Source organism: Gopherus evgoodei, chromosome 3 (genome assembly GCF_007399415.2).
Source record: "Gopherus evgoodei ecotype Sinaloan lineage chromosome 3, rGopEvg1_v1.p, whole genome shotgun sequence".
NCBI classification, from domain to species: Eukaryota; Metazoa; Chordata; order Testudines; family Testudinidae; genus Gopherus; species Gopherus evgoodei.
In genome coordinates, this window is record NC_044324.1 from 134,844,448 (window position 1) to 134,870,830 (window position 26,383).

A 26,383-nucleotide genomic window follows, 5' to 3' on the forward strand; every position below is an offset into this window, starting at 1 on the left:
AAGGGAAGCATTGAAGAATTAAGAGGATGAAAGGCTTGAGTGAATCACTTGAGCTTAAACTAAGCAATGCAAATCTGGCTTAAGTGACCTTATTGATGTTTGCTTAAAGCAGCTTCTTCTCAGTACAAATGACTGGGCTTTGTTGTAGATACTGAACAGGTAGCGTTCTGTCTCTTTAGAGATTGCCTTTGTATCCTTGATGCAACCCCTCTTTGCCTCAGCAGAGAGTGCCTGCAGAAATGCCTGGAGCTAAAATAGATTGCATCAGTGTGTCTCATTTGATCAACTGTCAGCTGTGAAGAGAGAGGACAGGTCACACAAGAGCACATGCCCATTTCTGCATTCTGTGTTGCTAAAACTAGTCTCTGGCAGCTGAAGAACAAGGGCCAATGAAACTGGAGTGGAGGATTTGATAGTACAGGATGTGTGCGCACATAAAATGGCACTGAACACTTTTGTACTTGGAAGTTTGAAAAGAGGTAGCAAGCAACTATGACAAGTTAATGCATAATCAGATACAAGTTATTAAACAATACAGGTAGCGCAGTGCAGTGACAGGATAACCACCTATGCCTAGAGGTGGTAGCATTATGTAATAAACAGTGCCATCTTCTGGGAAGAGCTGGAATCATGCCCATGTGATTAGCACTTCTGAAGTTTTTTAAGTGTTTTTCTTTTGTATGTAATATACTGTTCAAGAATCCAAACTAAAACTGGAAAAGCTGCTGATGTGGCATTCCAAGTTCCAGATCCTATAACAGTGAAGTACCATGTCCAAGTAGACGTATCACATTTTTTTGAAGCAGAAATTTATAAAAAGTGATCTTGAGGCTGTATAAAATTAGATGAAGGTGTTAAGCAGTACTGCAGAGAAGGCCAAGAATGAACAGTTGACAGTCATGTCTGTTTTTGTATAAATTCTAAATAGTTGCCTCTTACTATAGGAAACTCACTGATCTATATAAAAACATGTTACAGGTCCAAGGAGATCGTAACAATTTTATTTAAAGCTTGTTACTTAAGCAGCTATGTATTGTTTTTCTCTACACCTTCGCTTCCTTGGAAGTTTGCTAGCTATGATCTGTTTCTGCTATGCTATGATCCGTTATATTAGCAAGGTTTTCATCATGGTTGAAGTATATTCAGCACCTAGCAGTTGATCGAGATCTTCCAGGGAGTGTAATGTAAGATTTGTCACCTACACAGACATATTAATAACTCAGATCAGTTCCCTAAGCTGATTTTGGAAGAAGTTCAAGTTCTGGTAATAATTAATGGTACTACGCTTGATCTTTTGCATTTCATTGATATCAGTGTTGCACATCGCTTCAGAGAAAAGCTAGATTCTTGTTGATATTCCAGATATTTACTAAAACTGAAAGCCTTTATCAAAAATATAGATTGGTACTGAAATGAAAAATCAGAATACAAGTGTCTGCTTATTATTAAAATAAAATAGAAAATAGTTAAATAGCATCCGTATAATGATATGGTCAGTTATAGTGCTACCATAAGTAACAGTAGAAAAAAGACTAATGTAAGCTCTTGTTCAGTTTAGTGCATCATAATTAGCTTCTTACATGTATTCTGACCAATTTACCAGCAGTGATAACTACCAGCAGTTACAACAACTTTCTTAACACTTAGCCTATTTGAAAATCCAGAGTATACTAGATAAGAGATATCATAACTACTATTCTGAAAAGTATGATTTCAATTAGTATGAGAAGTAAGTGAAGCCTGGGATTGCATTTAATGGTACAATTTGCAGTTAAAGAGGAAATTGAAAAAGCATTTACTTTTCCAGAAATATTAGGATCAGACAAGTCTAAAATCTATGTATGCCACCACACACTAATCACAATATATCAGAAGGAACCTACATCTCTTATAGGTTTAGCCTATTCTGAATATTTTACCCAAAACAGAAGTTTTATATAGTATGTATACATGTAAGGATACTGTACATAGCCTATTTTGTGGTTGTGATGATGAAAGTACTTGAATGAGATCATTAGTGAATTTTCATAAGTTATGAAAATGTAAAGTTTATATAGTCTTGAACTCTAACAGTTGCATCAAATTATTTTGTTAATAAACTGCAAAAAAAAAGTTTGTGTCAGAACACACTCTTCATGGTATTACAGGTATACTTAGATATGATCATGAATATGCAGACTTTGTCTTGACTCTGTGCCTTCATAATTTGCTAAATAGGTTTTTCCTTTGTGGTTGGAATAAAGTATTTATAATGATTATTCATTTCCTTAAATGAGCATGAAATATATACCAAAAATTTTGGAACTCCTCTAGGTAGACATGCTCCTTTCCTTTCTAAGTTGTTCACAAAATGTGAATGGAATTATTGCCATATTGTAACAGAGTTATGAACAGTAGTTACTGGAAATATGCAATAATGGTTAATCTTAATTAATTACCTACCTGCCCCAAATGTTCAAGTTAAGAAGAAAGGAAATAGAAGAAGGTGCCCTTCCTTACCTTGAACTCTTCCCAAGTTTTTAAAAAGTCACTGGCAATTTTGGATGCCTCTGTTTTTGGACACCTAACCTGTGTCACTTTAAAGGGACCTGGTTTTGAGTGTAGGGAGCAATACATTCTGAAACAGGCCCCTTTAAAATGTTAAGTTGGGCACCCCAGTATTAAATAACTCAAAGTCACTAATCACTTTTTAAAATATTGACCTAAATATCTGCAAAAATATATTTGATAGGTGACTTTTTTAAAAATTCCCCAACTACAAAGTTAGCCAACTTTTCAGAAGGACAAAATATGTTCAGGCTGGCACTTTAGATTGCCAATATTCCATCCAGCTTTAAATCCCTGAGAGATCATCATGTGTTAATTGTAATATTGTTAAATTATAAAGTGGTGACCTGGCATAGTGATATAACCAAGCATACACATCTTTTTAATCTCCAATAAATGTTGTTTTGCTATCTGGATAGTGGAATGCAAGTTAAGAAAATAGCAGTATTTCTGCTAATGGAAGTGTATGACATTAATATTGGGAAATTTATTATTGCAAATTAGACAAAAGTACTATTTTTGCTTAGCAAGTTACAAGTGAACTTAAATGAGTAGCTGTTCCATTACCTTTAGACCAGCAGTAAGGTACTGAAGGAAAGATGCTAGAGCTATTATGTGATAACTTTGTTTTGATACTGGATCATAAAATGTTTTAACACATTGGAAACTATACTGAATGTATTAAAGGCTTCTTCAGGGTATGAAAATACAATTTTTTTAGAATAAAACACGTGAAACAGTACCAGTGTTACTTACTGCTTTTGAGTTATACAAAGTATTGAAACTCAGTTCTCTTTTTCCTTCCTTTACTTTTTACTGAGAATAATTGACAATATTATTGTTGACAATGGGATACATATTGGAGGGGAGAGAGGATCTAGACTCTGAGCCAAATTCCAACAGTAACATAAATGGTGTAAATAACACAAGTGTACCTTAACACATTTACACCTATTCTTCATTTAGTTAGTGCACAAAGTGAGCTCAATTTAAGTTGATTAGGTATTCTGTGGGAACTAAATTCCAGATCTAGTATAAACAGGTATAATTTTTATTTGAAAACTAGGTATTGTGTCCTTTTTTGCCATGGCTGATGTTGGTTGTGTAGTTTTGGGTTTGGTGCTTGGATTAAGGCCTCGACCCAGCAAAACAATTTGCATTGACTTTAGTGGGATTACTCACATACTTAAAGTTAAGTATGTGTTTAAATGTTTTGCAGGACAGGCCAAATTTGGTGGAGGTGAGACTGTTTTATTATTATACAATCTATTGTTAGTTACTTTCTAGTACATTCATCTTCCTGACCCCTCACATGTAAATTGCACAGGTTTGGAATTCATTAGGAATACAAAATGATTACAAGTTATATTACTTTGCTACTTACTTTTGTTTTGTGACCAATTTGCATCAGCATTTACATCGCTTCTGAAATTCAGGGAACTTGCACCAACTTACCTGCAAGCTTTATTTGGCTGAATTTGGCCTATTTTAGTTCAGAATTTGAAACTGTTTGTGGACGTGAATGTTGACTTTCAACAGTTGTAGACTTAATGTTCAGAATAGCTGCCCAAATTATTTCTTTTTATGTAATATTCAATATCTGGTGTAATAAAAGCACATTTATTTAAGCCCCAATTATTTAATATTTGCATTTGCTTTCATTGAGTCCACCAACCAAATACCTTCTACAAGTATTTAGAAGTTAATACCTCTTCATTTAAAATCTTAAAATTGCCCTTTCAAACACAGATTTAAACTTTTAGCTCTGTTTTGGTAATTTTTTACTTTTCTTTTATTCATTTTTCATATGATGTTCATCCAGTACCAATTATTGGAGGTCTACATACAATTTTAATAATTTCAGATCCATGGAGGTTAATAATACACTAATATTCCCATAAGGCTTATCTGTAATATAAATGTTTCCATCCATTCAAACTCAGAGAAATGTCTCTTTTTTTTTCTCTCTCTCAAGTCCTAGGCACAGGTTTGGCTCATAAAATAAAATGTTAGTCTAACGTTCTTTCCTACTTTTCATATGCAGGCAGAGGGAGAAGACAGCCTTAAAAAGATGCAGCTAATGGAACTTGCAATTCTGAATGGCACTTACAGAGACGCCAACATCAAATCACGTAAGCATGACAAAATTTTAGGGGCCAGTAGGAGAGAAGTCGCCACGGGTTTTGTTTCCCAACTTTTCTCCTTTTGGCAAATGCACAGTTGCATATCTGTTGATGAGATTGAGACAGTGTAATTACTACTGTTGCAAATTCAAGATATTTTGATTTTTGTTTTCCTGTCAGTATGTCTGAATTGAAACATTTTTTTAAAATAAGTATTTTTTTTAACTCTGATCAAAGTTCAGCCCTAAAAGCAAGCATTTTAGGCTATGTCTACCCTTAAAGCACTACAGTAGCACAGCTGTTCCACTGTAGCAATTCAGTATAAACACTTACTACAGAGACAGGATGGGTTCTCCCATTGCTACAGGTGTTCCATCTCCCTGAGAGGTGGTAGCTAGGTTCACAGAAGAATTCTTCCATCAGCCTGGCACTGACTTCATTGAAGGACTATCAGGGGTGTGGATTAATGATGTCTATCGGGGTGTGGATTTTTCAGACCCATGAGAGAGACACCTATATTGATGTGACTTTTCAGTGTAGACCAGCTCTTTTATGTTTTGTAAACTGTAGAAGCTATGGTATTCCTCATAATTTTGTTTATTTCTTGCCATGTGTAAAAGAGAATAGATTCCTTTTCACCTTTTTTAGAGAGATTTAAGGGAATGTAACAGTTGTCCAAGATAACATGAGTAACATTTTCTGTATTATATTCCTTCCTGTCATCTTGCTTGCATGTTTCCTTAATGTTATGTTTTTCCAGTGATTCATTAACTGATTTCACATGCAAGTTCACAGAGATCAGTGGTGTAATGAGCCTTTTTGTAACAATTCTTCTTACATTAGATTGATTCGAGCATGCATGTATGTACAGTTTTATACTTGAAGCTGAGTGGCATGCACTTGGTTATCAGAGTACTTGTGACATGTGCCTGCTATTCTTTATGGTATAAACTCTTTTCTCCATGTTAGAATGTAAAAGCTTGTTAATGAAAATTCAAAGTTTAAAATCATTCTCAAACCTTTACTCTCGCTGATACAGGTGTCAAATGTAAGCACAGTCATGTCAACTTTTTCATTAAGGGCATACTGATATTTGCAAAAATTGTCCTTCTACATGTGCACTTCTGTTACAGTTTATATGAATGGTAGTTATATGCAAAACAAACCAGTGAGAGAGAGAATTCAAATTAGGTTTAGCCACTTGAACATCTTCAGGTGAGATCTGATAATGGGAACCTGAAGAGAGAGAAGAATTGGATTTTTTCTTAAAGCTTTTTGCTTTAAAAAAAAGAACAAAACTTTAAAGACTTTGTGGTGGGAGAAGGACCTGCTTTTTTTCTCTTCCTTAAAATCTGTCAGGAATGTCAAATCTTCCTTTATTGGAAGCCTGTCTTGAAGGACCGAGATTTTGTGGAGGTGAATGTTTTCCATAATCAAAGGAGCAGAGTAGTTAATCTTTAACAAAAGAGCTTTTCTTCCTACTGCTTATTGTGGCATTTGAGTTAAATTTGTCTTAATAAAAACAAAGCACAGTTTTGAAAATTGTGAATAGAAAACCTGGCCCTGTCACTCAGGTTTCAGTCACTTAATATCTGTGGGCTGTAGGCTTTTAAAAACGTAAACTTACACAGGTTTGACAAAGGTTGGTTAAACCATGCACTGAAATAAGGCCTGGTCTACTCACAAAGGTTGTACTGATTTAACTATAAAGGTATAATTAAAGCAATATGACTCCCCAAGGTCTTGTCTAAACTTAGAACTTTCTCCTGCAAGCTATATTTATCAGATGCTGGGGAAAGAGGAGGAGAGACACCCCTCTCCAACACTGCTATGGGTACAAAACCCCAGATAGACGCAACTGTGTTGACGTAAGAGTGCTTCAGTCAGCATAGCTAATGTTGTTCAGGGAGGCTTTGGTCCTTCACTGGCAGAAAAAGTTTCTGTTGTACATTGTGTCTGCAATGAAATTTTGAAAACATAAGATACACAGAGTTGGAGGGTTTTCATATTTCATTTCAAATCTACAAACTGTCCAGCATACATACATTCTGTAGTGTAGACTTAGCCCTAGTGGAGTTGGAGTTTTACCAATATGGCTTATTTTTGTTTGAGAAGGGAATAAGCTATACTGGTATAACTATGTTCACACTAGGGGTATGTCTACACTACCCAGGTTACAGCATGGCCGCGGCAGCGCTGTGATGTGGGCAGCGTAGACATACTTTATTGCTGGAGGAGAGCTCTCCCAGATTTAAAAAAAGAAACACACACCCCTCCCTCTCCACCCTCCCCACCCCCCGCCAACAAACGGTGGTAGCTTTCTTTACTGGCGCTTTTCAGTGCTAACATTTTTGTTGCTCAAGAGGGAGTGTTTTTTCATGCCTCTGAACAACAAAAGTTTTAGCGCTAAAAGTAGCAGAGTAGACACAGCCTAGGTTTTTATTGGTATAAGCTGGCAAAACAAAACACAAAATCACACTCCCAACGTAGTTATACTGTGTGTAGACCAGGCTTAAATTGGATTCATTTTGCACCTTGTATTATTTTGGGTTGAATTTTTTAATAAACCAGCCATTAAACCAGTTGTTTAGTTAAACTGATGCAATCCCTTTCTGGACATTTTTATATTGGATTGAGTGGCTTATTTCATTTGACCTTAAACCTGTTTCTAACTGACTTAAGGTAAACCAGAATAAGAATGCCCATGCAGCAGGTTAACTAGAGCTTATTCAAATTTTTAGTTTTTTTTCACCTGAACAGTTTCTAGCATTTTTTAATTTTGAATAGATACTTTGAAATGTAACTTAATTTTTCTTTTCGTTTTGACATATCAAAAGTCTGAAAATCCAGAAACAAAAATGGAAAACAGAAATTTTTCAGTTTCCAGGAAAAAAAAATTTGAAGGCTACATGAAATACAATTTTTATTTCATTTCAAAAGCTTCCGCAGAAAACTTGAAAATTTTCTGTCAAAAGAATTCTAAAGGGCATTTTTCTAATGAATTTTTTCGCAGGAAAATTTTGGGTTTTCTAACCACCTGTATGTAGATTTAACTAAATCATTTAAAAAGCATTCTTTAAGTTAAACCATTGCAATTCTGTATTTACACAAGCCCATAAAATCTAAGCTTGACGGTTGACCCCACGAGAGGTGTTAAAACCTGTCTGCATTGGGTGCTAAAATATTTTAAACAGCATTTAATTACGAAGTGTTAGCTCCATTTTTTTTAAGTACTTTTTCCCCTAACCTACACTTCTAGGAAACAGTGTCAAAAACACATGAATTTCTAATTTAAAATGGAAGTAGGAAAAAAATATTTATTTTTGAGAATGAGGAAGAGGGAAGGAAGAATATCATCTTTTTGGACCTATTTCATTCATCACAAAGAAGCAAAAAAGGACACCCACAATTACTAGGTCACCTTTAACCCTAATGATCATAGGGGGGTTTATGTATTTTGAAAGAGAATTTTAATATAAACAAAAGTATTATGAAACCATTTTTCATTTTGTATGAAAGCTCTATATAACTGACTATCTGTGGATTCTATAGTTACACTGTATTTTACATTCCATGTATGATTACAACAGTATTTTCCGTATATTTCCTGCATGCTTCTCAGTCTCATGCAGTCTTGAAAGCATAGGTAAAAGAAACGTGGTTTAAATTGAGCTTTTGTGCTATGTAACCTGTTTTAGAAATCTACTTCACTGTTTTATAATGGCTTATTTTATTTTGCATGTTCATACTTAAGCACACTGAGAAATGGAAAGCTGTTTGCATTTGAATGGTGTGCTTTGGCACTGTGTGATCAGCGCATGTACTAATGATTTCCTTTTATTTTTCTTCTTTCCTACTTTTTCCCCTTTTTTTCCATTCTTTTCATGTTTTGTACTGCTATCTCCATACTTCCTTCTAAATTTCTTTGCTTACTGTAGCAGCCCTTGCCTTTTCTCTTGCAGCGACAGCCCAGGCTCCAAGGATTATTACTGGGCCTGCGCCTGTTCTCCCCCCAGCTGCCCTGCGTACTCCTACGCCAGCTGGCCCTACCATAATGCCTTTGATCAGACAGATACAGACCGCTGTCATGCCAAATGGAACTCCTCATCCAACTGCTGCAATAGTTCCTCCAGGACCTGAAGCTGGTTTAATTTACACACCCTATGAGTATCCCTATACACTGGCACCAGCGACATCAATTCTTGAGTATCCTATTGAACCTAGTGGCGTATTAGGTAAGTTTCTCTACTAAGATGATTAACTGAATTGTAGATCATTTTATAAGGCTGCTTTATTGTGTCTTTTACTATTGTATGAGAGTCAGTGGTTCACTGAAACTTTGTTTTTGAAAGAGAGCTCTGACCCTATTTTGTTTCATTTAAATTCTCGTAAATTGCCCAGGAAAAAGTGCATTGAATAAGGGCAGCTCTAAAATTGTTTTATATAGATTGCTAAATTCATATGTCTTTAAAAGGTCAGTATTTATTTTGGAGCATTTTTAATTTTTTGAAAACAAAATTGTGTGTTTATTTTAATCAAATCATAATACATTTGTTTTTTGTAGTGCTATCAAATTAAAACATCTTTTAGACAAGAAGAAAAGGAAATAGAAATTGAAATATAAATACTTCGTACTGTCTCAAATGAAAAACTTGAATGCACTTTCCTAAATTGTAAATAAATTTACAATAATATTTAAAAGAGATCATTTCTAATTTTGCACAATATTTTCTGGTATCAAACAAATCTTGGAAAAAATTAAAAATATAGTTTCCCTTGATAGATCTGATGAATTAAATCTAGTGGCAAGAACCTATGAATCTGATTAAGCAGAAAACAAAATAATAGTTTCAGTAAATAAACTTAGTTCTTTTAAGATGTGGCTGGAGAACAGTGCAATTAAACATTACTGACACCTTTTTTATAGAGTTGACTGAAATGCCAGTCATATCTGGTATTTCAGTCCATTGACTTGTTCGATCAAGGCTAGAATACATCTGCTGTTTATAATCCAGTTAACCAGTCAATATAAAACAAACTGTTTCAATGCAATTTCTCTTCTCCCTACTCCCTCCAGAATTTGAATAATCTTTACTCTCTGGTTCTTTTACTAAATTGTATATGACCTTCGTGCTGCATGATTTTGTTGACTTATAGAACTTTGATCTTTAAAGTTTGTTCAGCAGCAGTTATTGATTTACACAAATTCTAAAAGTCTCTAATGAACAATGGACATTAAGATTTGAAGTCAATATCTTGTTGAAAGAAATACAAAAAGCCGATGCTCAATTAAGCGAATACTACTAGATGCTCTGTGTATGTGTGTGCGCATGTGTGTTTACATGTTCCTTTTGGCACTGTGGATAGGAAAACGTACTTCTTTGTATTTAGTAATTTATTTTCAATTTTAGCACTAGTCATTTTAAAAAACATTTAATTGGTCAAAAGAATGCAGTCAAGAATAGCTTATGACTATTGCATAGTCTCTGAAATAGCCAAAAAATATTATAGATAAATTAGTAACAATGTAACTTTATACCTTTTTGGAAATCTTTTCCTTTTTATTAATTTTTCCTGCAACCCTGTGCATGTTGTTTTTCCATCTCTGAGTCCTCTGTACTGGCACTTACAGAGTCTATTGAGATAGTTTTGATGTGGTAGGTATCATTATAGCTACTGGCTGAGTCCAGTACCAAATCTCTCTACCATTTGATATAGTTGAGCAGTAAAGAAATAATGATGAAATGTGTTACTGCATGGTAATAACTTAATATAATACAGAGAGTTTTTATGAATTTCAGGCAAGATTTTTATATAAAGAGAGTGGGGAAAGGGAGAATTACTAAAAATTGTATCAGAATCCTTCCTGCACAGTCAGTGTTGCTTAGAGCACAAAAAAATAATGTAGATAGAGTAGAGCTATGTAAGAAAATGCCCTTTTGGCTGACAACTGAGAATAAGTTTTCACTGAAGAACTTCAATTATAATACCAAGTAACCTGGGCAATCTAGAATCACTGATTCTAATACGTGCTCTATCATTTGAGCAATGAAATTGAAAGTAATTTGTGCACTGCTGACAGAACTGATAGATTTGAAATGGTTTATTGTTGAGTTTTACCTTGTAACATACTTATGTATATTTTGCCCATTTTTATGGTGAACTATTTAGGTATATTAAAGCAGTTCCCTTAAAATTTACAAATGGGTGGTGGTGGTGGTGTTGCGAAAGTCGGTATCAGTGTCAAATCTTAGTTGGCGACTAATTTTTAATTCCCTTCCTTTTATCTGTAGGTATGGCTTTCCCAACGAAAGGCTAAGAATTCAAGAACGGTCTTAACTGAACCCTCATCAGATCTGAATTTAACAAATGCTTAGTTTCAGCAGTCTTGAAAAAAAGTAGCCTAGCAGTCAGTGACCTTACTTGCACTTTTTTTGCACATAGATATAAAATAAAATAGTGCTATTAATTTGGTTTAGTCTCTATTATTACAAAGTAGCTGTAATTTATGAGTGTATAGTAATATACTGACTGCTAAGTGTTCTATACTGTTTGCTTTACTAATCACCTAATTCATTGCAGTTCATACTTTATTGACTTAAAGTTTAAAACCACATCTGTAGGCATGAAGAATTGCTTTAAAACTTTTTTAATGGTAGAAACTGGAAGTGGTCTGAAGGGTAGCAAATAATTTTCAGTATTAAAAATGGCATTATTTAAAGTAGTGCTGCTGCAAAAAAGGCACTTCAGTGAATATGTGACTAGTAAAGCTTAAATGTTCTTGGATCTAATAGATTTCATGAAATACTGTAATGTTGGGATTGAAAATGAGTGGATTAAACAGGTTAAGGCCAGGATGTTTGAAATAAATGCAATATTAATCTGCACAGATATACTTCATATATTAAAGTTAAGATTTGAAACTACTGTGCCTTAACTTGTTGCTTTCTTAAAATGAATTTTGTAGTAAATGATCACTTAAATCCATTTTGCTAAACCTGCTGTTAATGTTTATCTTTGAATGTTTTCTAACTTTGTCTTGGTAATTGCAATTTAACTAGGTGCGGTGGCTACTAAAGTTCGAAGGCACGATATGCGTGTCCATCCTTACCAAAGGATTGTGACCGCAGACCGAGGTTAGTTTAGTTCTGCAGTTCTTTTTTATAAGAAATGCTTTGAGTGTACATGAAATTTGCAACACCACAGCTGGTTAACCAAATACCATATTTTGACCCGTTCGTTAATATTTTTTTCCTCAAAAATCTAAATCGTCACTATTTTAGAGCTTTGGAAACACTCACAATTTTAAATACATTGTATAAACTACTTTAGCTTTCCCATCTATTAAAATATATAAATCATGTGATATGTTTAAAATGCTATAACTGATTTCCTTTATAAGAACTATATAGGATTCAGCTTCATCAGGAAGTAAGAGTTTAGTGCTACATTAATTGGTTTTCCCTTCAAACTTGCTCTTTTAATTGGTGTGGAAATATCAGATTGGTGTTGCAAAAATAAAATGAATGGATGGGTGCTTAATGAGAAAGAAGTAAAGGAATAAATGCCTCCTGTCTGGAGAAAACTGAAGATTTAGATTCCTTTTTTCTAGTAAACTGTTTGAGCCACTGTACTGTATAACTCTAAAGAAGATTCATGTTCTTAGATATCTAACTTAATTCAACAAAATAAGGACTGTGAAGATAATACTTCAAAAGTTTGTTGGGTTTGAGTCAGTAAAGTCAGTATTCTTTTATGTTCTTTTGCCAAAATGGATTTCTTGGTATTTGTCATTTGCTGCTAAAATACATTGTCTGAAGAAGAAGCAACTTTTGAAGTCCCGTTGGTGAGATGACATCCAGTATTTGGACATCTCTCTTAACTAACCAATGAATGGAAAATAAATCTTCATTTTTCTCCTGTTCATCAAATGTAACTTACCATCTGTGTATGCCCTTGGACCCTTGAATGAATTACTTAAGCTTATTAAGAAAAGTGATGTTTTCGGTTTATTGACATTCACTGACTAGGAAGCAGTGCAGGTTGAGCACTGGAACACCCAAACTCTTATCCCAGATCTGCCAGTGACTCCTTGTGCGAGTCACTTAACCTTTCTGTGTATGTTTTCCCATCTATAAATTAAGGATGATGATACTTCCTTACCTCCTGGGGTATTGTGGGGATTAATGTATGTTCAATGCTTTTGAAATGCAAAGTGTTTTGAGATTGCTGAGTATTATTATTCTAGGACCTATTCTCAGCAAAATAGGATATCCACAGGCTTCCTTGATTTGATATACTTAAAGCCAAATTCAGGTGACAGGCATGTCTACTCCTAATATAGAATTTTTAGCCTACACTCCACCTCTCTCCTTCTGTTGATTTGTTAACAGACCATGGACATCAATACCAGAGAGAGGGGCTCTCTAAGATATTTATTATATTTTATGTAGCACCTTTACCTTTTTAATGCTTTATAAAAGGCACAAGCTGATATATAAAATCTATACAGTTACCTGAAAAACTTCTTTTCCCCTTATATCCCATCACAGTGGTTACAGTCTGCTGGGTTGTTCTTATTCTTTGTTGAAAGATGAGCAGCAGGGCATTTCTAGACAAGGCCCATGTCTCTAGAATCTGCTCCTACTGATGGTCTCTCAGAGCCTAGATTTGGTGTCCTTCATGCCACAGTTGAAAAGCGTATTTGTTTAGGCAGCTATTTCCCTGGAACAGCTGGTGACCAAATCATTGTAGCAGGCATGGAGGTTTTTTTTTTTTAGTCTGTTGGTTACTTTATTTGAATAGACCAATGTAGTATTTACTAATTTTGTTGTTTTTAATTCGTGTCAGCTGTTCAGCTGCCTTGGCAATGGTTGCAACTATAAATCATTGAACTGAAAATAATAAATATTGGAATCATCTCACCTTCTACTGAAACACAGCCACTTCTTTGATGGTAAATTGTCCATATGTGTAGCTCTTCAAAGTTAATTTGTATGTTTTAAAAAAAGAATACAGAGAGGTATTCTCTCATGGAGACCATACATGGTTCTGTGACCTGTATATTTTTTTACATTAAAATGATGCTGATAAGTTCTGATGAATAGAGTTCTGAATTACCCATAGCAACTTACATTACAAACAACAGATTGCACAGATATTTTTTAAGACTGTAATTCATTTTATTACAAATTTTAAAAAGCAGACTATCAATGCACACTCTTTGGAGATTTAGAAGAGGGGTATGATTTGGAAACAATACCTTTTGGCATACTACAAACATTTTACATAGAGGAGCTTAATGTGAGTTTTAAAAATTTGCTGTAAAATTAAAATACCAAAAATTGATCAACACTTGCCATGTGTACCTTCTGTGCAATTCATGACACACATTTTGATTAATTTGCCATTATTGGTATTTAAAAGCAGTGTCAGCAAACCGAAATACTAATTTTTCCAATACGAAAGCATTTTAAACACTTGTTAAATATCACTAAAATAAGTATGCATTCATTGGGTCTAAGGTCACACAAAAAACTTTTAAACTGGTTCTCATATTATATAGTACTGCTGTATTCACTCTTTGAGTATGTTTTTGGTTTTTTGCATAGTTTTTTAGATATAAACACTGCATTTAAAACAAGAGCCCCCAAACATGTAAATGTGTTATTCTTATAACCAAGCATTTAGAATTGGTGAAGGGTTGAGAAGTATAGTTCATTTCTACTAAGAATAAGATCCCGCTCTATAAATAATCCAAAACTGAATTTGATTCATATAATAGAGAGACTGACTGATTTAATTGTAATAAACTGTAAATGGTGTTGCACAGTTGACAAACCTGTGTGTACTGTAGAAGGCCAGGGACTTGGCAGAGGATGTATCACAGGTGTTCTGGTATCTTAAAAAGGTAGCTTACTTTGATTATATACTCCACAAGAAATGCTAATGCTGATAATTTTTCTGAATGTTTTTATCAAAACCAATTGTCACATAATTTATATATAAAATTTTAATACCGTTTTAATCAAAATTGCAATCAGTATCAAAAATGCTTTAAGATTCTGTGTTTTTCGTATACCTGTAAAGTGGTGAGATTGTGCCACATTAAATATTTATATTTTTGTTTTGCTTATATTTGCAACAGCAGTTTTAATTTAAACAAATCCCACTTAGCAGAATTTTGAAGAAGTTCAGGGAACATGTGGTCTCATTTAAGTTACAGTAGTAATTTTTTAGTGTTTATAAACTGTATCCTAAATGATAGGCCATAGAAACCATTTTTATTATGTTGAAGGTAAATCAACCCATGATATAGATCATTAAAAATATGCTATCTGTGAACATTACACCTACTGGATTTCATATTATGAAATGGCACAAATCTGACTTTGCACTGAATACCTTTCTCACTTTCATCTCCTCTGCCTTAGTCAGAATGGCAACAGTACAAAAACTCTATCAAACCTCAGAATTTATTAGATATGATTAAGCTGTTGAACAAGTCTTAAAAATTGTACTACTGTTAAGTGGACCAAGTTTGGTGAAGGAGAATGTGAGAGAGAATGATTAAAGAAGGATCAGCTCAAGAACATTGGGAATGATAACTTTCCACTTGAGAACTTTTTTATGTTTTACTGTAATTTTTTTGTTTTTGTTTGTGGTTTTTTGTTTGTTTGGTTTTTTTTGCAAAAGAAAATAGTATTTACAGGTGGCTTCTTTTAAAATATAAAAATATAAAGCAGGAATGTATATGAAATGTCAGATTTTATTGTATTTGCAGAGTATTAGCTTTGAAAATGAATAAAGAAAGCTGTCTGTAGTTTTAAAATGCCTTATTAGTATCGATTAGATACTCTCTATTTTTTGATGTACTTAGAGCTTTTGAAGTATAGAATTTAAAATGGCAAGACTTTTACAGTGTTTACATGCAAGTGCATTTTAAAAGTGTCCTATGTGTAAAATAGTATTTTCAACAGGAAAATGCTGGCTAAAGTAATAGGCTTAGCCTTTACCTGGTTTCCATGATGATGCCTACACTGCTAGACTACAGTTTAGTATTGCTTTGTATCATGAGGCCAAGAAATTCCATGTTGTTTGTAAATAGAATAATTGAAAAGCAATAAAAATTTTATTGAACAAAAGAAACCTTGTTTGGCCCATAGTTTATGTTAAGCCAAATTGTTTATGAAAATTCAGATTCCTTAGATTCATTTCTTTTAACAAACAATTATTAATAATCACATCCATCATTAATAGTTGCTTTAATGCTTGCACCTGGGAAAATACTAATGCTTAATAGCAGTCAGATACTGATTCTTTGCGCTGACTGTTTCAAAATTCTTTTACCAAGTTCCAAAAACTGTTCATTGTTTTTGTTTTCCAGTTTCCTTCATCGACTGCTACTAACTATTAGTTGTTAGTTGTATTTTATTTCTATTTTTTCCTGTTAACCAGTTTTGTGGGAGTGGGCTTCTCCTTCACATGTTCAAATCATGATACAAGGCTGTCATGATTTTATTGCATTCTGTAGATGGTGTCAATCAGTGCGTCAGAATTAAACATGCTTGTTTTTTATTAGTTGTGATTAGTTTTCATGTTGTCATTAAGCCGTCACTAGCTGAAACTAATCTCTTCTCTATCTTTTCTTTCTCTTTTTTTTTATTTTGATTTTTTGTTTTTTGTTTTTGTTTTTGTTTTGTTTTGTTTTTGTTTCTAACCACCCAGCCGCCACCGGCAACTAACCTATGACCTTCTGACCTCTGAACTCTTCACCCAATGATGACCTGACCATGCCTGCCTGCTGATCAGTTAACTGGTAATCGCCTTTGCTTGCCTGTCTTCAGTGCAGCGAGCTGAGGCACTTGTCCGTTCGTCTTACCATCTAACAAAAAAGACAAAGAAATTAATTGTCCTCCAACTCAGCTTTTTTTTCCTGTTTGGGTGAAAGTGGTTCTAGAACCTGCACTGAATAGTAGTAAAGCAATAAGGTCCAATTCATCCCTCAGCACTGATCATCCTTTAGTGTCCCACCCTAAACGAACGGTAAGAAGGCCTCACTTAAGTGATGGAGACAGATGTCCCTTAACTACCCCATGACAGAGGCAGTTACTGTGAGCGACTTCTAGGAATCTTTTTCTTCTCATAATGAAGTCAAAGCTCTCTTTGAATGTACTGTGTGATGATGCATCATGCATGAACCTTTGGTCAGGGATGTCATTGGTGAAGGGATTCTAAAAAGTATTCAAAATTTGACTTGCTGTTTAGTCACTACCAGTGCCCTCAAAGGGCAAAAGTTGCAGCCTTTTTTCTATTGCCTGCCAAATTGGATGTTTTAAAAGAACGTGTGCCATGAAAGATAGATTTCAGTGAATTTTCAGAACTATGTTAATGCAAAGAACAAAACAGCAACACTATGAAAGCAAAATCTGAGTTATGATTACTTTAACCATATTTAAACTTTCTTAAAAGATTACATGAGAACAAGGTACATGCATTATGTGTCACATTACTGGGCAAACTGTTCAAATATTTTTTTTAAACCTCCCTGTATAGAAAAATTTCATTAAGGATGTAAAAGCCATGCTTGCCTATTTGCTGTATACATGTAATGAAATTGTAGATAAAGTGTAGTGCATTGAAACAAAATGAACAAAAAAGTAGATACTTTTACTATACAAGGGTGCTGGTGCAGAAAAAATATATTTTTGGAAATGTAGCATTTTATACTTTCAAGTGTTATAAAAAAAAGAAAAAAAGAACAAAGAAACAACCCTTTATTTCATTAAATGATTTTTTCTGGTGGTTGTCAAGAAACAAAAGACCAAAAGAGCCTTTTTGTCTTTCTTTTTTATTTTTTAAGTATTGGAATAAGTCTAAAGAAAAGGAAGTGCCTTATTTTCTTCATGGTCATTTAGTAAAATCTCTCGTATAATCAGCTCCTCCCTCAGACAACAAGTTAATGCGTGCCACTTACTCGCCCAGTATGTGAAAAGAAGCTGGGAAAGGAAGACAAATGAGTTGACCATTTGAAATACCTGATTTTTGCCATAGTAGCATGATGCAACTTTGCAAAATTTTATAATGTGAAACATTTGATAATTTTTCTATCAAATGCTGGCCCCCATTAGTCTTGCAACATTTTCACCATCTCAAACCATAGTTAACATATTTTGTTTCATGTACTTGCTCAATCTAAACCAAAGGGTTCTGACTCATTCTAAATCAGAGCATTAGCTAACAAATGTTTATAGGGCAGCAAATGCTCCATTTTGTTCAGAGGATGGTGAGGAGTTGTCTTGATTTGAAATATTGACAAGTATAGCAGACCTTGTACTTGTCCACAGAATAAAGTTTGGTGAATAATGAAATTGAACATGTTTAACTAATTTTAAGTCTGACCTAAGCATGTCCCAGTATTTTGTAAGCAGCTCCCATAGTGTCAAATAGTGTGTAAGATATTCATTTCTCATCAGCCCCTGCCTGCTTGATTGATATTGATTGTTTATTGCTTTTTATTCAAAAGAAAAGCAGGAAAGACTCATTAACTAACTATTTAAAAATTCATCTATAATTCAGTATTATCTTTTAGCACCACATGAAATTCATGTAGCTAGACCATAATAGCTGAGAAGCTTTTTTGAATAGTGTTGAATTCTGAAAATATTAAGCAAGTATCAGTTTGCTAATGGCTCAGTATTAGACTTGGCAAATATCAGGTGATAATTTATTTCCCCTGTTGTCAACTTATTCTCCTCCTGAAAACCTTCATAGCTTCCAAATCAAAGGTCAATAGTAAGCTAAGAAAGAGGGTTTACAGTTTAAGCACCTGTATGGTGACCTCATCTAACATCTTGTCTCACCTGGAAACAATTATCAGTTTATTTACTATGCAATAGACATTCATCCTTTTGTATTCAGCTAGCTTTTGTTTATCGTGCCACCAGCTTTGTCTTCCTGTTACACATACAGTTGTTTTGACTTAATTTACAGTATATATGCTGTGCCATTTTGATTTTTGTTTGTTTGGTTGAATAGATCTGCGACACTCAAACATTTGAGAAGAGATTTGCTAAAACAATACCAGTATTTGATCCAGATTCATCTCAACTATGATAAACCTGGACATTTTTTGTGACATGTAATAGTAATGTTTGCTCTGAATGAACAAACTTTTTGAAAACATAGTTGACAAAATTTTGGATCAACTTAAAAAAAAGCATGACTTTTGAAATCTCTGAATGCCTTGGTTCTCAGTATTATAATTCTTTATTGAATTTTTCTTTATTAAAATATGTAGTTTTAAGACTTCTTTCTGACAGTATTATGAAATTTTTTTAGAGTGGGTAGATGGGAGTGTCGCTTGTATGTAACAGTACAGATGACATGTATTTGTCTATTCTTTATTATCTTAGTAGTTTCATGCTGTGTATGTATCATAACCAACCTATTGCCTATGAGAAACATGTAAGATAATGTATTTACAGCCATTGTTACAAGTTTATAATGTATTTTTCTATCTTGTTTTATATGTATGTTATATAAAACATTCAATTTTTTTCCTGATTGAGAAAAAAGGATACAAAAATGCAAAACCCACAATTTTTGATAACTGAAAATTGCCAATTGTTTTGCAGTACTTTATTATATTGGGAGTGTTGTCTTTCTTGGGCTTTTAGTTAGCTACTGGATGAATACATTAGACATATTTGGGTTTTAGTTGGGTTTTTACATAGCTTGCATTTTAATTCTTTGGTTCTTTGCTGTTTCTATTAACCCATAGCATTATTTTAATAAATGTTATAATACAAACCTACTAACTCTGGACTATGTCTGTTTATTAACCATTACATGTTTAATTAAAATAAACAAAGATGGAAGAATGTAAAGTCTTGAGTTACTGGACTAACCCTGAAGAACGTGACCACAGATAACACATGACTTGTATTTATGTTGTTTGTCGGCTGAGATTCTGCACACTACTATTAAATTGGCTTTTGGTCATTCTGGCCTTTACCTTGGGGTTAGGTAGAGTAGAGATGGGAACAAAGTAGCATAATTTGAAGCATTCTTCTTGTAGTCTTGCCACTTGCCTTTCAGCATCTGCATTACTAATTCCACACATTACTTTTTCTTTCTCTAAAATAATCACTGTCAGCTCACAGCAAACGAGCAAAGATGCCAGTATATTGGTAAATCGTGATGGTGTACCCAGAGAAACCAGTTTGATTCTTTGTTGAACCATATTGATGTCACAGTAAATCTCATTGAAATTTGCCATTCTTTATTTAAAGCACACGATTCAGTGTCACATCTTGTGACTCTCTTGTATTTTGTATAAGCACACATTACTACTGGACTATATTTTTTGTGTCTCTGAAGCAAGGAACTGGCTTTTTTTCTAGTATGTCACAAAAATTTTCCTGCAGATTGTTTTATTTCCTACTTGACATACTATTTATGTAATTTTTGTGTACGTCTGTAGTCTGTCATTATCACCTAGCTCAGGGGAGTACAACTTCTGAAAAGCCAAAGATCAAGCTGGATCATTTCCTGATGACTACAGAAAGTACAAAATACTAAACCTGTTGCACTGTATTACTGAGAAATAGCCAGGAATGTAAATGGTGAAAACACAGTAGTAAATACGTTTTTGGTTTTGAGCTTCTATGCAAATAACTTCTACAGAGAAACTTCGTATTTAAAATTTTCTACTATTTGAAGTTTTGTTTGTAGCCTAGTTAGGCTTCCAAGATTTGTGCTTAAATGTACAGTAATTACCAGCTATTGTCTTGGGAGACTCTTGATGCATATCACTTATTTCCCTGATATTGACAGTTTACTTTTCTGTGAACTAGCGATCTACTTGCCTGGGAATAAAAATTCAAATGAGAAATCAGCATCTGTTCAAAACTGTAATAATTCTTATTTTAAAAAGTGGAAAGTTCTCCCAATTTTTTTAAGTTAGTTTAATTTTATGTAGAAAAACTGGGCCTACCACTAATTAATACGTAGTTTGTGCATTAATTTGTTAGGCATGTTGATATGCAACTGGATATTTTTAATACCCATTTAAACATCTAGTTTAATTTACAGAACTGTACAGATGCAACTGTAAAATAGAGAAAATTGATACATCTAGAACAGGCTGCACGTGTACCAAAAAAAGTACTTTTGGGGGCCATTCACTGCTTATACTCTGAATGCATTGCTATTCAAAAATTCAATGAAACAGTGTAAAAAGAAAATAACTCATAGTGGATAAAATCAGAACCTTATGATTCAAGTAATGTGACATCACAACTATGAATTTAGAGTTATATAGAAAATGCTCAAAATGGTTGAGGCAGGACAAGTGTTTAAACTTTGAAATGTCTAGAAATTTGATTAAAACTTCCAGGGTGGGACTAGACATTTAGTTTTTGGATAGCAAAATATCTTTGTTCCAGGGGCAATTAGTTGGATGCTTATGATACAACTTTATGATCTTCATTATCTTTTATTATCCATGAACTACTGTCATAGTTTGCCCACAGTGGGCATTTTCATCTCATTGTCAATTATGCATAGTAATGAACATTTGCCCAGAGGAGAATTGGGGGGTTGTTTTTTTTAAAACTGAAGGAAAACAATAAGCCTTAAAAGCAAAATAACTCTTTTTAACACAAATTAATGTTACTATTGAACATAAGTGCAGGTCTCCATCTTGTCAACTATAAAAAGGCAACAATTTAAGATGAATTTCTAGCACTTGAGCTTGATAACTTCAGTGTTGCTCTATTGTTAAAATTTTTTGTGTGTTTAATTCTGGAAGGGTAAAATGTCTTTCAGATTTTTTAAAAGGCATGTATTCAAGAAAACCTACAGCATTGCAATTCCTTCCAGCAAAATGGAGTCAATTTAAATAAGTATATTTTATTTCATTTAATTTAAATTTTTATGTAAATGTAAACAGAAGTACAACAAAACCCTTTTAAATAAATACTGGATGAAGCAATATACTTTTCAAAAACAACACTTCAGAAAATCAGCGTCTTGGAATCTTACTGTGCATCAAACCAAAATGTTTCATAGAGAGTCCCCAAAGCCTGACTTTAAGTTTCTTTTGTCAGATATTTAATCAGTTTTAGATTACTAATCAGTATTTACTAATATACTATTTGAACAGATCTTTTAACAAGTTTGTGTAAAAATCCACTGATACATAATATAACAAGCTAAAATTGCTTCCTTTCCAAATCACACCCTTTAATCTATGGGGACCACTGAAAAGTTTTCTGCACTGCAAAATGCTGTAGGAAAATCACACTAAAGTATGTTGCTACCCAATAAAAAAGAATGCTGAAAAATATAACTATGAAACTTCCTTATGTATCTGGATAATTAAACGGGCACTCTAAATGGCACATTACAAAATAAAGTCCTTGTAACGCTTTTTACAAACATTCCTGAAGTGCAAGTGTGTAATTGTTCTTGGAATGCCTAGTTTATTTTTAATAGATCTTTAATATAGAGATACATTTTGTGAAATAATACATTAATGGTATACTGTTTTTTCAACTAAGCTTGTGAACCGTTACACTGATGTGGTAATCAATGTTGAATCAAACTGGTTAACTAAAGTACATTAGTGTCCTTCCTATGTGCCTGCTCACTGATTGCAGGTGGTATAGTTCCACACTGGAGGAGGGTGTCATGCGCAGCAGATGGTTACTTGCTATATTAGCAGGGGCGGCTCTAGGCATTTTGCCGCCTCAAGCTCGGCAGGCAGGCTGCCTTCGGCGGCTTACCTGCAGGAGGTCCCCCATCCCGCGGATTCGACGGCAGCCTGCGGAAGGTCTGCCAAAGCCGCGGGACCAGCAGACCCTCCGCAGGCAAGCCGCCGAAGGCAGCCTGCCTGCCTCCCTCGCAGCAACCAGCAGGGCGCCCCCCGCGGCTTGCCGCTCCAAGCACGCGCCTGCCGTGCTGATGCCTGGAGCCGCCCCTGTGTATTAGCTTCTTGGTGCCAGCAGTTTGGGTGTCCATTGTTGACAACAGACTGCACTGGGAGAAATTTGACTCCCAGGGCAAAAATTAATTTGCATCTAAAAAACTACTATTAAGAGTTAATAGAGTATATATCCTTTCTGACTTCTATTGTGGCAGTTTGTGTGAAACATTTAAGGTTTTGTTTGTACAAAATAATGTATTTTGAGGGGGAAAATAGACATTGCCAAAACACCTGTAAATAAAAACACCAAGTATGACTGTACATGATGTGCAATAAAATAACTGGAAAAAGTGCATGTACTTTATCAAAAGCCAATTGGAAGCTATCGATGCTGCAACTAAAGTTTTATTTTCTGAAAAGTCACATTTTATTCTGTATTTAAACAGCAGAATAAAGTATCTACATTTTTCACACTTTACTGTTCATTAATGCTTTTAGCAATTTATGAGAGGTGTTTTTTTTTAAGTGATTTAAATTTTTGTCATGATCAGACTACCTGGATATCACCTTTTACTGAAGAATTGCTGTTGTATTGCTTTGGTTACAATTAGAGACTAGAAAAAGTTAATGAGTACACATTCATGCATGCAGTATACATACAACACCACAGACCAATTTGGATTTGCAAGCGCACTAAAATTGAGCAACTTGGACTCTACCAAATTATGAAAAGATTATAGTTGCTTGAATATCATATTTACCAGACTGTCAATATAAAAGGAGCCAGACCAATATTATTTGAACTCAAGCCACTATAAAGTTCTAGCTCTTTACAATGGCCACATACACTTAAAGGAATGATTTATCACTCTGGCATCTGCAAAGTTGATTTCTTACCAAAAAATGGTTTCTGTCTTAATATTTTTCACTGAATACATTTATACAATTATATCTGAATTTAGTATGACATCCGTTTGAGTAAAAAGAACAGGAGTACTTATGGCACCTTGGAGACAAACAAATTTATTTGAACATAAGCTTTCGTGGACTACAGCCCACTTCTCAGATGAATAGACGAACATACAGCAAGAAGATACTTATACATACAGAGAACATAAAAAGGTGGAAGTAGCCAAACCAACTGTAAGAGGCTAATCAATTGAGATGTGCCATCAGCAGGAGAAAAAAAACTTTTGAAGTGATAATTAAGATGACCCATAGAAGGTGTGAGGATACTTAACATGGGGAAATAGATTCAATTAATGAAATGACCCAACGATTCCCAGTCTCTGTTCAAACCTAAGTTGTATCTAATTTGCATATTAATTCAAGTTCAGCAGTCTCTGTTTTGGAGTTTATTTTCAAAGGTTTTTTTGTTGTAAAATTGCCACCTTCAAGTCTGTCACTGAGTGGTTAGAGTTGTTGAATTGTTCTCCCACTGGTTTTTGAAAGTTATGATTCCTGATGTCAGATTTGTATCCATTTATTCTTTTGTGTAGAGACAGTCTGGTTTGGCCAATGTATATGGCAGAGGGGCATTGCTGGCACATGATGACATATATCACGTTGGTAGATGTGCAGGTGAACGAGACCCTGATGGCCTGGCAGATGTGATTAGGTCCTATGATGGTGTCACTTGAATAGATATGTGGCCAGAGTTTGCATCAGGCTTTGTTGCAAGGATAGGTTCCTGGGTTACTATTTATGTTGTGTGGTGTGCAGTTGCTGGTGAGTATTTGCTTCAGGTTGGGAGGCTGTCTGTAAGCGAGGACTGGTCTGTCTCCCAAGATCCCTGAGAGTGAGGAATCATCTTTCAGGATAGGTTGTAGATCTCTGATGATGCGCTGGAGAAGTTTTAGTTGGGGGCTGAAGGTGACTGCTAGTGGCATTCTGTTGTTTTCTTTGGTGGGCCTGTCCTGTAGTAGGTGACTTCTGGGTACTCTTCTGGCTCTGTCAATCTGTTTTTTCACTTCAGCAGGTGGGTATTGTAGTTTTAAGAATGCTTGATAGAGATCTTGTAGGTTTGTCTGAGGGATTGAAGCAAATGAATTTGCATCTTAAAGCTTGGCTGTAGACAATGAATCATGTGGTGTGTCCTGGATGGAAGGTGGAGGCATGTAGGTAAGTAAAGCTGTCAGTAGGTTTCCGATATAGGGTGGTATTTATGTGACCATTACTTATTAGCACAGTAGTGTCTAGGAAATGGGCTGCCTTGTGTGTATTGGTCTAGGCTGAGGTTGATGGTGGGATGGAAATTGTTAAAATCATGGTGAAATTCTTTGAGAGCTTCTTTTCCAGGGGTCCAGATGATGATGTCATCAATGTAGCGCAAGTAGAATAGGGGCATTTGGGGACGAGAGCTAAGGAAGGGTTGTTCTAAGTCAGCCATAAAAATGTTGGCATACTGTGGAGCCATGCAGGTACCCATAGCAGTGCCGCTGACTTGAAGGTATAGTCCCCAAATGTGGAATAGTTGTGGGTGAAGACAAAGTCACAAAGTTCAGCCACCAGGTTTGCCGTGATATTATCAGGGATACTGTTCCTGACGGTTTGTAGTCCATCTTTCTGTGGTATGTTGGTGTAGAGGGCTTCTACATCCGTAGTGGCCAGGATGGTGTTTTCTGGAAGATCACCGATGGATTGCAGTTTCCTCAGGAAGTCTGAGGTGTCTCAAAGATAGCTGGGAGTGCTGGTAGCGTAGGGCCTGAGGAGGGAGTTCACATAGCCAGACAATCCTGCTGTTAGGGTGCCAATGCTTGAGATTATGGGGTGTCCAGGATTTCCAGGTTTATGGATCTTGGGTAGCAAATAGAATACCCCTGGTCGGGGTTCTAGGCATGTGTCTATACAGATCTGTTCCTGTGCTTTTTCAGGGAGTTCTTGAGCAGATGATGTAGTTTCTTTTGGTAATCAGTGGGATCAGAGGATAATGGCCTGTAGAATGTGGAGTTAGAGAGCTGCCTAGCAGCCTCTTGTTCATATTCCAACTTATTCATGATGACAACAGCACCTCCTTTGTTAGCCTTTTTGATTGGCAGTGTTGTTCCTAAGGCTGTTGATGGCATTATGTACAATTGTGTAAAAGGAAAAACTGGTTCAGCACAACACACAGGGCTTGTCTACACTTAAAATGCTGGAGCAGCATAGTTGCACCACACTGCTGCGCATCTGTCATACTTCAGTGTAGACAGTACCTATGCCAACATAAGGGGTTCTCGCATCTGCAGGTAATCCACCTCCAAGAGAAGCGGTAGCTAGGTCGATAGAAGAATTCTTCCTTTGACCTAGTGGTGTCTACAGTGAGGGTTAGGGCAGCTCTACTACTACACCCAGATACGGATATTTCACCCCTGAAGGTTGTAATTAAGCCAACTTAATTTTCTAGGCTAGGCAAGATCACAATGGGTGAAATTCTGTGCTGCGTCTCCAAGAGGGGTAGCATGAACTCAGAGCCAAGATGGCTGAGGAGGACAAAGGGGCCCACCTCTGTGCCCTGTGGATCCCAGGTTCTTCCAGGATCTGGAAAAGACTCTGCCATAACTAAGACAGACCTGAGGTCATCTCTTAATTATTGCCGTCTCCCCAAGCCATCTGGAATCCCTGCAATGCTGCAGCCTTGTCCCCTACCCTAAACCTGTGAGGCAGCTTTGTGGCTGTCTTCTTTAGCTCCTGCACAGACAGAATCCATTGACAAAGCTCATCATTTCTTGGTGGGGTAGAGGGTCATGTTTGTGCTATGGATGCAGTAAAAAATATTTATAATACCAGCATTCTGTTTTAGGCT

The 26,383-nt window shown here is 35.2% G+C and overlaps 1 protein-coding gene across 10 annotated transcripts in view; it reads left to right on the top strand.

Moving 5' to 3' along the window:
• QKI (QKI, KH domain containing RNA binding) overlaps positions 1 to 22,114 on the top strand; it is a 340,409-nt gene extending 318,295 nt beyond the window's left edge. For 2 of the 10 annotated variants that reach the window (XR_003999652.1, XR_003999651.1), the window contains 4 exons: positions 4,592 to 4,679; positions 8,609 to 8,905; positions 10,964 to 11,806; positions 16,398 to 16,422. Coding sequence is in view for 8 of the 10 variants with exons in the window: in XM_030556709.1 (XP_030412569.1) it covers positions 4,592 to 4,679; positions 8,609 to 8,905; positions 11,732 to 11,806; positions 13,521 to 13,555 (495 nt within the window). In the remaining 2 variants the exon portion in view is untranslated. Of the gene's footprint in view, positions 1 to 4,591; positions 4,680 to 8,608; positions 8,906 to 10,963; positions 11,807 to 13,520; positions 16,080 to 16,397 lie in introns of those variants that run through there. The other 8 variants (XM_030556709.1, XM_030556710.1, XM_030556704.1 and 5 more) reach the window with 8 other exon arrangements.
• Positions 22,115 to 26,383: the final 4,269 nt, after the last annotated feature.